General features: G+C 38.9%; 1 protein-coding gene across 1 annotated transcript; it reads right to left on the bottom strand.

Annotated features, from left to right (window-relative positions):
* Window positions 1–2,518: 2,518 nt before the first annotated feature.
* Window positions 2,519–10,621, bottom strand: LOC148874140 (nitrate reductase [NADH]-like). Its single transcript, XM_088985169.1, has 4 exons — window positions 9,532–10,621; window positions 9,274–9,414; window positions 4,212–4,444; window positions 2,519–4,037 (listed from the first exon to the last, which is right to left on the bottom strand). Exons 1-4 carry the CDS (start codon window positions 10,544–10,546, stop codon window positions 2,709–2,711), a joined length of 2,718 nt encoding a protein of 905 aa, XP_088841295.1. The 5' UTR covers window positions 10,547–10,621; the 3' UTR covers window positions 2,519–2,708.
* Between the last annotated feature and the right edge of the window lie 2,100 nt (window positions 10,622–12,721).

Genomic DNA, 12,721 nt, shown 5'->3' with positions numbered 1-12,721 from the left:
GTGACTTCGTGGTGGAAACCATGATTTTATGTTTTACCCCTCCGATGAGACAATGTTGTAGCAAAAGGGAACTCTGGCTATATATCTCTTATCTTCAATGATGATTAACCTCAAATCCTTTTTCATCAATCACTTTCTCCCACGTCTTGTCATCCTCCTCTTTCAACCTTAGAATCCTCAATTTTCAACGAATCATCTGGGAGTAACAACAGTTCTGGTCAGTTGGAAAACTGACAAACAAACAAGAGGTTTGAAGTTGCCGTGTATTAAAAAAAAGGGAGAAGTATAAAAATACACGTTACAGAATTCTGAATTCCAGCCCCCCTCCCTATTATTAGCCCTCTGCCCTATAAACCACATCCTATTCGTGAATTTGGCATCAATTCATGGTCAGTATGCATTCTTCCTATACTTTGGGGTTAGAAAATTCTGATCTGGACTAATTGATATTTTTCTCTAAAAAAAAATTGAACAAAAATTAAAAGAAAAAAATAAAAGTAGAAGTGTCCAATGATGACACAAGATTTGTCTCGATCGAATGAATTGATTGGTGGAGACCGGAGAGAGAGATTCCAATAAAAGTATAAGGGTAAAATGTAAAATCCTCCCCCAAGTTTTCTGACAATCACAAAATCCTCCTCTGTAGTTCTGAAAAATCATGCATTTACCTCCCTTCTTACGTTGTCCTATTTGAAAAGTCCTCACCTAATGCTTTTGATTTTTTATTAATTCAGTTATGTATTCTTCCTTTATATCTATTAATTCAGTTATGTATTCATTAAATTAAAATGCCCCAAAATACTATTCATCTTCTTCTCCAAAAACTAATGGCCCGTTTGGCATGTCTTTTCATGCAGTCTTTCGCTCGTTTAATGTACGAAAGATCTAGTCGCTAAAATACGGAATGTCGAAAAGACACAAAAAACTCATTTTGGGTTGATTTCAAAAAGCTCCAAATGAAGCTTCTCGCTTCCTTTGCGTTTTAATTTCACATCGAAAGATGCAAAACGACACGCATAAAGACACGCATCTGCCAAACATGCTTCGGGCTACTCAGATCTTCATGAAAAGCTCAATAATATCTTTTACATGTCAGAACTACCAGAAGATTGTTCCAAAAAAACGTGCCAAACAAGCCCTAAAACAACCTAAACCATTCATCCCTTTGTCTTTTCAACTCCATCCCCTAAGTTTTTACTTATTTCCCTTATCTTGAACCAATCATCAATGCATTTCTTATGAGCAGTAGCCAAATCATCCTTGCAAGAACGGCCCGATTCAATAGGAATTTCAGATTCCTCGTTAATACTCTTCAATCTCAAATGACAAACCCTGCAATCCTTGTCTACTTTAACTGAATGCACCTAATTTCTAGTACACCACTTTACAAATCTACCTTGACTGAACAATCTGACATCGAAAAATTCTGACGGTGGCCCGAAGTCCCCCAATCTCATCATACGACCCACTGGTAGTGGAACCGAACTGGGATTGCCACAATCTCAGCAACGGAGAAGAAGATGCTTCCCTCACTATGATTGCCGTTTCCAAAATCTAAGACCTGAAACTTCATGTAAAAGCAGTGAGGAACTTGAGACTCTACCCCAAAGAGAGAGCATGGAAGCCCTCCAAGTTTTAAGTTTTGGAGGTCTCGTCCTTGAACACTTATTTCTTTAGGAGATTATAACAAGCAGGTATCTAAGCACGTGATCTCCTTCAAACTTCTCATATCGTCGTTACCTAGTAACAAACAGAGAAAAATATATGCAATAACTTCCATTTCTGCAACAAATAAATAGTAGGTTACAACTAGAGGACTTGATGCAAACTTCAGTAACTTTTTTTTTTTTTTTTTTTTTTTTTTGCGGAAATTCATGACGTGCTCTGTTCTAATTCCTAACAAAGAAATTTGGAATTAAGCCAAGACACAAACATTGTAAGATGAGAATAAGTTTAAAAAATGGGGTTTTGTTGAAGATTTGAGGGAAATGTTTCAGAGAGAAAAATAGCATCGAATATTTGTATATATTTCCATGCATGGAATGACGAAAATTTATAGCATACCCAATATGGGAAGAAGTATTTTCTCATTATATCATACTAGTCACAAGGAACAAGTAAATTACCATTACACCATATCCATTGCCGTTTAGAAGAAAGGACATGGGTCTGTGATGGAAATGGCAAAGAGTAGGGTAGAGTTTAGAGAGAGAGAGAGAGAGGTGGGGATATTTGACATAATTGGGAAGATGAAGTTGTTAGACAAGAAGAAGGATAGGAGAGAGAGAGAGAGAGAGAGAGAGAGAGAGAGGGAATTGAAAAGATGGAGGGATGAACGATTAGATTGTCTTTGCTGCCTCTGCTTCTTAGTTCTCGGAGGAAAAGATGATCTGCGAGTATTTTAATATCTTAATTAATAGATATAAGGGCAAATTAGGTATTTAGAAAAATAAGCACATCATGGGACGATGGGGGAAGAGAGGTAAGTGCATGATTTTTCAAAACTTACATGGAAGAATTTTGTTAAAGTGAAAACGTAGGGGAGGATTTTATGTTTGTCAGGAAACTTAGGGGAGGTTTTATATTTTACAAAATCATAAAGAATTAAAGAAAATACGGCTATACATAACACATGAACGAACGACCATTGCAAGTGCAACGCTAGTAGATACAACGCTTGTGAACTTAGGTTCTCTCACCCAAGCACTTCAAAACACTAGCAGCGACTCCTTGACGTCGTACTTCATCTTCTCCAAGTTCGGCACCACCGCAAACTGAATCATCGGCGGTGGTCCGCACGCCAACGCCAAGGTGTCGCTCGATCCCGCAGGGATATGCTCCCTCAGAACACTCTCTGTAATCAGCCCTTCACTGTACTTCCACCCTTCCCTCAACGCCTTCCCCACCACATACCACACCTTCAACCTCTCATGCTTCTCCTTCCACCCATCAAGCTCCTCTCTTAACAATATATCATCTTCGGTCCGATTGGCATACACGACGTACATCTCTGTATCATCTTCTGGGTCTCTCAAGATTGCTTGGATCACCTGATAGATGGGTGTGATTCCTGTCCCTCCGGCCAGCATTGCGAGCCGCTTCGCAAATTTGGGCTTGCCGTGTACGGTGAAGCTGCCGTGGCCGGTGTACTCGATGTGTCCCAATGGACCCTTAACGTTCACGGTGGAGCCTAGGGAGAGAGAATCCAAGAACTGTGACATGAGCCCTCCATTGGGGAATTTAGGGTTCATGCCCTTGAAGTAGACCTTGACGACAAGATCGAAGTAGCCCTTTTCGTCGACTGAGCTTGTTGGGGTATAAGCACGAATGCAGAGCTTATTATCTATGGTAGCGCAGAGGAGAATGTGCTTCCCTACTGGTAATCCCAGGACTTGATCCTTCGACGGCAACGCGAAGCGGAAGAGACGGACGTCGTGAGAGATTGAAGTCTTGCAGATGAGCTTGCATGGAATTTTTTCAGGCGGTATCAGAGCAACATTTATTGTAACAGTACTGACTTCTTTGACGGGAGCTAGGAGAGTCAAGTTGGAGGCGCCATGGACTGAGTTGTTTGGTGAAGAGGACGAGTCGGAGGTGTAACCGGCGGTGATAAGTTCACCAATTCGATAATCTTCGAGCAATTTCCTGGCTTTATCGGAGTGGATTGCGTCGAACTCCTCGGTGCAATCGCCGCCGGCATTGATGAGGATACTGTCGGCACCACCCGGGTGGTCCTTCAGGAACGGGGTGCAGTCGTAGACCTTGTCGTGGACGACAATCCATGCAGACTCGGTCGAGTTGTGCTTCTTCACCTCGGACATGGAGAAGGTCTTCGAGGAAATGTTCATGAAGGGCGAGGAGACGCTCTTCTTCATGATCGGGTTCGACTCGGCCGAGTCGAGGTGCTTCTGCCGATCCATCCACCCACCCGGCTGGTTCGCCGGCTGAGTCGGGTGCTCGAACACAATCCCGATCTCGCCCTTGTGCCGCTTGCACACGTTCATCTTCACCCGGAACCAGCAGTTGTTCATCATTCCCTACACAAGTGACAAGACACACCCGGTCCACGTTAGCAATTGAAAGCTCAATCACCACACTCTGTCTCTCGCCCAATCAATGGGTCCCACAATTGATTTGAACGGTTGAGAAGGATATTAAGAATTCTAAGTAGGGATAAAATTAGAATGCGCAGTTGAGAAGGAGATACATACCATGACGTTCCAGATAAGCTCCTCTGGTTGCGTGTTGAGTGACTCATCCCAGGCTCGTACAGCGATCTCGTTGGCCCCAAGCAGGTCCAGCATTTCCACGTCAAGTGACCAGAAGCACCAGCACCAGTATTTCCCATACTTGTTGGGCTTCTCTGGATGGTCCAAAGCGCACACTAGCCAGCTCTCTCCACCGTCCAGAGTCACCTCTACACGTGTCACCTTCTTCCCTCCCCCTATAAAATGCAAATAAAATTAGCAATTAATTAAATTAATTATTTAAATAAAATGATCTTTTTTCATTATTATATGTGAATCAGGGGTGGGCCAGTGCACCCATTGACTATACCCTACCATTAGGGGTGTCAATTGGATTGGATTTGGTCCAATCCAATCCAATCCAGTCCAATGTGAATTCATTATAAATGGACTAGGTCCAATCCAATCCAATTTAATGAATATTTTGGACCATTTTAGACTGGTTCAATACAATGTCTGGACCGTCCAATCTGTTCAAATTCATTTTAATTTAGATTGGTTTTAATTCAAATCCGGTCTATTGGCACCTATATTCTTATCTTATATCAATGGACCAAATATTGACTTAATCCAACCCAATCCAATATAAATTTATTACGAATGGACCAAGTCCAATCCAATCTAATAAATAATTTGGACCGAATTAGTCCAATCCAATATATTTTACTGGTCCATTGACACCCTTACGTACCATTGAAAACTTGCATGTAGGTGAGGTCATCCAAAGATGCCAATGTGTGATAGGATTTATGGGGAGATGCTAGTGAAGCTTAGTTTAGAAAGTGAAAAACCTTGTATTTTATAATATTATTTTGTATTTGTACTCCTTCCCAACTGAGCCTGTTGTGCAATTGGATGCTATATTCTCAACATTGATATAAACTTGGGAAAAGTATGAATATATACGATGCAGAATTCTGAATTCCAGCCACCCCCTACGACTAACCCTCTCCCCCCTATAAACCACATCTTGCCCATGAATTTGGCATCAATTCATGGTCATGATGCATTCCCCCTATAAACTTCTCCCTATAAACTTTGGGCACACGGCATCCAGCTGTACACTAAGTGGGTACATGTATATTAAATTCATAGGAAGATGTTTTCAATGTCTAATTAGAGGATGCCCTTCCTCCTTTTAGATTGTGCAGAACTTTTACATACAGAATAGATTAAAAGAGCTAAGGAAAGAGGAAAAAGACTTAAGGTAATAAGAATGATTTAAATATCCATAATTTAAATGGATATTGACACGGCATAAAAAGGAACCGAGATTCATTCATCCCACATCATATAATTAAAAGAAGGCTTAGATGATGATGATGAATAATTATTTTAAATAAATAAAATTCATAATATTTAAGAACAAAAGACGATCTCAACAAAATATGAAATGCTAATATCATCTCTAGTCCATCTCTTTTTCATCAAAATTCTTTAATTTTTGCTTAATGTATGATATCTAAAATTCATGGGTGGAATTATAAATATGGTAGTCAATAACAAAATTCATGGGTGATTTTTAATTGATCAAAACTCTTTAAATACCATGTCTTTTCTTTTCTGCATCATAGATTTTCTTAAAAACTTATTTCTATAATAAAAATAACTAATTGATATGATATGTCTTCATCTACCGTATTAAATTAAGTGATGATGGATCACCTGCAGGATGAGTCAGCATTGGTATGACGTGGCCAAATTGATGGCCACACAGCAAAATCACGTTTACATCGAAGCTCATTTTCCTATATTAAGTTAGGGCTTGTTGAAAAGGTCAAAGAAATGGACAAATAACCGTAGGATCCAGACTGCTCAGTTGATGACAAAGGGACATTCGAAAGGTCCCTGATTCATGCATGTGTTTTGTACCATGGATAGAAAGTAAGGAGCAAGGAGGCTCTCGATTGGTAATTCGGGTTTTATGTTGCAGGCTTGCAGCTTTTAGAAAATCAGACTCTTTCTGAAAGAAGTGTGTCAGGTTTAAGATTGGTGATTCGTGCATTGTTCATTTACTGCCTGAAAGTAGTGAATTATTACGTAGGGGTGTCATCAAAATCCGAATAACCGAAAAGTCGAACCGAATCGTGAAAATCAAATCGCAAAATCCGGTTAATCGAATCGATCGGTTCGATTTTCGATTAACCTATCAAAAAAATTAACGGTTAATTGAATCAACCGATTAATATATGTTACATATTTTTTATATATTATATATAAATATTATTTATATTATATTTATAATGATCTCTTTATAAATATGTTATATATTATATATTTTTAAAATATTTATAATATATTATATATCATTTATTATTTATAATATAATATTATACATATATTTGTACAATATATATTATAAATATAAAAAAATGAAAAAACCGAAGAACTGAACCGATCAAAAACTGAAACCGGCGAACCGATTAACCGGTGGTACCGATTTGGTTTCAGTTTAGAGAAATAGAATAACCGGTACCACCGGTTTGATTTACATAAAAAGGCCATGGTTCGGTTAACCGAACTGTGGACACCCCTATTATTGTGAACTATGAAATGTTTCAAAAACATACAAAATAGTACATGTTTCACTCCAAGTATTTGTATTTATACTCTTTTCAAAATGAACATTTTGCATTGGTTCAATTTGGAAAGAGTGCAAATACAAATATATACAATACAAATACATACAAAATAACACAAAATACAAGTTTTTGTACTCATATGTATTTGTATTTTTACTGCTTCCACAATGGAGACCGAATTGTCCAAATTTGTTTTTTACAAAGTGCACCTCACACCGACCTCATAGGCACATCCACACCATGTACCAAAAACATCTTCCATATTTATATTTTATTATTCATGGAAGATGTTCCCAATGCACGACGGGATGTGCACGTGAGGTGAGTGAGAGATGTGCTCTGTGAGTAGCAAATCCCAATTATCCAAACTGAGCTAAAGGAAAAAATAATTATTTCTTTTTGCAACGTGCATAGAAACTTTGTTCTTGAACAGAGGTTTATGTATAATGATGGCCAAAGAACTGAGATGGTTAATTGGCTTCCCTCCAAATAGGAGGTGGGGGATCAAACTTGTATAATTGCATGTAGGAATGCAAACGGATTGGATTCGAACCATGTTATATTTGAATTTGATCCTATATTATTCATGTCGGATTCGGTCTGATCTGATAGGACTCGATTTAAATTTGAATCTTATTGATAAGTCAGATATTCGGATCTGATCTGATCTGACTTGTTTTTTTTAAATTAATAAATTATTAAAATAAAATTAAAACATACTAATTTAAATAAAGTAAAAACAAAAAAATACAAGTAATTTTTTATTATTTTTATCATATATATATCATATTTTTATAAAAATAAATAATACATATATATTATATATATTTATATTTATAAATATATAATATATATTGGATCAGATAGAAGTGATCTGAATGTGGTCCAATTTCTGATCAGATCTATTACGATCTGAAGTTCTGATCCCTCATGATCCGAATTCGAGCAAATAGGATCGGATCTCGGATCGATCCATTTGCACCCCTAATTATTGCAGGCTTTCTATGTTAAAGTTGGTGGACCTAATCACTTGAATCCTATTCTATCCCCACCATGTGTTCCCAGAATTGTGTACTATATATGATATCAAAAAAAGGTAGAAGCATTTGTATGAGATTTTTCGCTTTATCATATATGACTTACAGCTTTATTAATATATGGCTATCCACACAGACATGTTTAATAATTTATATGAAGTACGAACTAGATACACATGGAAATGTATGGAAATGAAAACTTTAAAATATACACATAATTTTATTTATACATATAAATAATAATTTTAAATTTCATAAAATTGGGACAAACTTAAAATAAAAAAAAATTAAAACACAAGTGATTTTAGAATAATGAATGGATTAGAGAGAGAGAGAGAGAGAGTTAATAGATTAATAGATTAGACAGAGATACAGAGTTAACCAGCAAGTAGGAACTTAGTAATAAATACTTAGATGAGAAATCAAATGTAAAATTTAAAAGAAATAAAATCGGTGAATGTAATATTTAATTAGCATACACACTAGCAGTAGCAGTGTTGAATTCGTTCCACACTGCCCGTTTCATGCGTGAATCTCCTGGTATACTACAGACATTTTAAACTCCGGATATTATATTGTACTAAGGAATTAAACTAAAATAATTTATGTGAGATTTGTCCATATAAAATAGACCATAAATTTTCCTATATATTATAAATAATTTTGATATTGTATATCATGAACAAAATGACTTAAAATTGTGAAATAATTTCACAATTTTATACATGTAAAATTATTTCCAACACTCTAATGTTCTATATTCTGCCACGTAGAACCGAGCCATTCACCAAATAGGACCCTTTGAATCGGCAGGCCACCTGTTCAATCCTATAGTCCACATCAGCCATGTCCCCTACCTTTTATTGACATTTTATGGCAATTTTCCACGTAGAAGGTTTCTTGATTTTCATCATCCTTACACTTCTTAATTTTCATATTTACATTATATAAAAAAATTAGTAAATTAAATAAAAGTTGCACCAAAAAATCAATCATTGAATCACTGAATGTTAAGATTTTCATAAAAAGTTTGACCAGTTTTTTGTTTTTTATAATAAATAATTGACACAATGGGAAGATAAGAAAAAGAAAGAGACAAGAAAGAAAAAGAAAGAGGAAAAAAGAAGATAAAGAAATTAAAATAAATAATTTTGATCATATATTCTGCAATATTTTCTGATTCGATGAATGACTAATATTAGGGTGGATCCATAGATCCCATAATCAATCATTCAATCTGATTCTAAATCGGATCGAATTTCGGATTCATATTTGGAAACAAAGTGACCATATCCAGGGTTTCCGTTTTCAAACACCCAAAGAAGAGAAACAACCGACGCTTCAACGTACCACTGTACCAGAAGAAATATTTCAACATACAGGATATTATACTACAAAGCAACTTACCAGAATATGCATAGCCCCTCAATGTATACGGTCTCTGATTCGCCGTAGAATTAATCGGCAAGAACTCCTCGTGGCACGGCGTCGTGATCACCGAGTTTATATTCAGCTCGTTAATAATGTACTCCGGCTTGTACCACCAAGCTATAGTAAAGTATACACCATGCAACACAGTAACATTACCAAAAATTCAGAATTTTCTACTAGTCTTTAGCAAATCAAGAGAAGGGGAACAAGATTCCAGTTGTAGGTTTAGTGTACCTTCGGCGTTGGCCAGCTCGGCGTCGACGTGAGAAGGAAGGACCCTGTTGTCCTTGTAGTGGAAGTAATTCTGTGACTCCTCAGTAGTGACGATGATGCGCTTCAGCCATTTCACCATTCGTCCGCCGATGAACCCAGGGATGATCATTCGAATGGGGAAGCCGTGATCCGGAGATAGAAGCTCTCCGTTCTGCATGTACGCTATAATGATGTCCCGCGATGGATCCATTGCGATCTCCTTCTTTATGCTTGTCCCGTACTTGGAACCACCACCACTGCCGGGGAGATCTTCAGCTCCTTCGAAACAAACGTTGAGGGCTCCCTTTCGACGGCTATAGATGCCACATCGTTTGAGTACATCGCAAATCCGTACTCCGCGCCACACCGAAGTGGATACGCCCGCAGCGCCCCAGTTGAATCCGATGGTTTGTTTCACCATGTTTTGCTCCTTGCGACGGTTACCCGCGCAGACGAGGGTGACGGGGAACTCGCGACTCGGGAACTCGGTGACGAGTTGGTCCATGGTGAAGACGGCCGGTCGGTTCATGAGCCCACACACCTCGACCATCCAGTCCGCCCACTTGGCCTGGGGGACCGGACCGTGGTTCCGGACGTAGTGGAGCTGAACCGGAGTAATGAAGCCGTGGTGCATGAGCTGTGTCAATTGCGGTTCCGAGTTGAATGGGTGTTTGCCTGTGAGACGGATCATGGAGGGGTTGCGCTCGATCCAGCTGTCAGGCGTTCCTTCGTCTCGTGGGTCCAAGATGGACGGCTCCAGTTCTCGGTTGGCCGTTTGAAGATGATCCTTCCAATCGAAATCTCCCTCGTCTTCACTGGACGACTCCTCCATGACGGCTAACTGATTGGGACGGGAGAGCTCTGGGGCGGAAGAGAAGTTGCAACTTCGAACGGGGGAGTCGGAGAGGTTGTTGAAGGCGGTTTTGAAGCCGTGAACGGGGCCGCTCAGGCAGGGTTCTCGGCAAATGAACTGCCAGTTCTCGACAGAGCCTTCCATTGGAGATTGTAAAGAGTGAAAACTGAAAAGACAGAAAAGTAAAATCAGCTTTTCTTCTCTCACATCTTCTGTCTGTGTTGTTTGAGGTCTTTATATAGGGGCGACATATCCAAACGAGTCAAGAGAAGGGTGGGACCCGGCGATCGGACGATTACGTCATTACGTGAGAAGAGGAGCGACCTCGGAGAGACAGAAATTAAGAAAAGGACCCCGAGACCGAGAGGAGAGGTGGTGTCGAGCCACAACGGCCCACAACCAAAACAGGTGCGCCGCCAAGAGTGGAACGGTGGCCGGTAGCTCCACACCGATAGTGTCTGTTTGCCGGCGGTTGTTTGGCTACAGCCAACGTCGGAGGAAATTTCCTGCCGAGGCCGCCATTTGTATTGAACCAAAAAGAAAAATTGCTTTGGCAAGCTTTCTTGGATGGTATGGAGGAACCTGGGGTCATCGATTGCCACGTAGCAACTGACCTAATTGTGGACTGCCACGTAGATAATAGAAGTGGGAAAGAGCCAGCTCATAAGATTCTGAAAAAGTGCACTAGCCATTCGGAAGTAGCTAGTTGGCAATTGTTCGCAAATCGCAATACTTCTAGGGTTTTTATTGTTCAATCCATCTTAGCAATCTTAACGACTTAAGCCGACCATAAAAGTGGGATAATCTTGACCGCAGATCGATGTTAAATCTACGGGTAAAATGCGGTTTATAAGAAGACTTCTAGAAGTTGTGATTTCAAATTTCTGAGGTAGAGTGCATTCTACTTATCTCTAGATATTATCGAGGAAGGTCGCCACTAAAATATCTATTTTTTGTGGCTATCGTACGTGTGTGTAGCCTTTTAACAGCCAACTGTGTTGATCCATGAAAGGTGGAATTTGCAAAGGATGGCGTCTCAAACTCAATAAGCCAATGACTTAAGAATTCTGGCTATTTATCATGAAAAAAAACATAAAAAATTTAAAATAGCTTTAATTTATTTGGAAAAATATGTCCCGAGTTCTAAAATTTAAAGCAAATTTAAAACCTTGTGCATAACATGACCATGGGAGACTTGGAAGCCGGAAAAAAATAAATGGCAAATTAGGCATGCCCGTTTTAATGCTGGGCCAAACAGTACTGCAGGCAACACGTGGCAAAAAACTTGTCATCTAATTAATTGCAATAATCATGTAGTAAAAGTCCACATTCTCATGTCATGTATGTTGTAGTCTGGGTGCTTTGCACGTGGAAGTGTGGAACATGCATTACACATTCTTTCTTTTTCTTAGTTTTGCGCAAACAAATTTGAAAAATGAAGAAAAGATTAAGGAGAATCCTAATCTAATCTATTAATAGCCTCATATAAATCGCATCCTGCCCATAAAATTGGCATTGATTCACGGTCAGGATGAACGTAGGGAATGAAATCAACGACGAGGACCTGAGAAAGGGTGTCTTGTGTCTTCTATACGACTCTGAGAAGCGGCGCTTAGGCCTTCTCATGACCAATGAATTAGCATAAGGCCAGGTGAGAGAGAGAGAGTGAGACGAAGGTGACTCTAATATCACCAAAAGGCCAATTTCCCTATTAGGGTATTAGCTCCCCACTGCTTCAATAAGCCGCTCCCAGTTTGTGGTCCATACTATAGTATGTGTAACCCAACAACTCAACACACACACTCTCTCTCTCGTCTCTATAATTTTCTTTCTATTTAGGATTTAGTCATGCCAGAAATATTGAACTCTTTCACTCTTTAGAAATCTCGTTCTATTTGGAGTTCAAGAAATTTATCAAGATTCAACTAACTCTCTCTGGCCAACAACTCAAGGTGCATCCTTGGCAATTTTGATGGATTCATTTAGGCTGTGTTTGGTTGCAATGCAAATAAATTTGTATTAATGCAAAACCATGGCCGTGCAAATGATATGGTCTAAGGTTTGGAAAAATTATTTATGTATATCCTATAGTTTTAATATTTACTTGTAAATATACTTTATGAGATGGCCACACTCAACACAAATAAGTCTATAGGGGCTAACTCTCCATGGGAAGCAGAAGCCATAGCATTCCTATTTGGCCTTCAAGTGCCTTTACTATGTCAGTTTCAAAGAATTATCATTGAGGGGGCGTTCTTTTTCTTGATTTTGAGAGGGGGAAAAGTTGGTCAATGGGATTTTGATCTTCATTGACCAAGA

The sequence above is a fragment of the Nelumbo lutea genome, chromosome 1 (genome assembly GCF_056320005.1).
Source record: "Nelumbo lutea isolate HS-2025 chromosome 1, American lotus-T2T, whole genome shotgun sequence".
Classification (NCBI taxonomy): domain Eukaryota; kingdom Viridiplantae; phylum Streptophyta; class Magnoliopsida; order Proteales; family Nelumbonaceae; genus Nelumbo; species Nelumbo lutea.
This window is presented reverse-complemented; position numbering and strand designations above follow the sequence as displayed.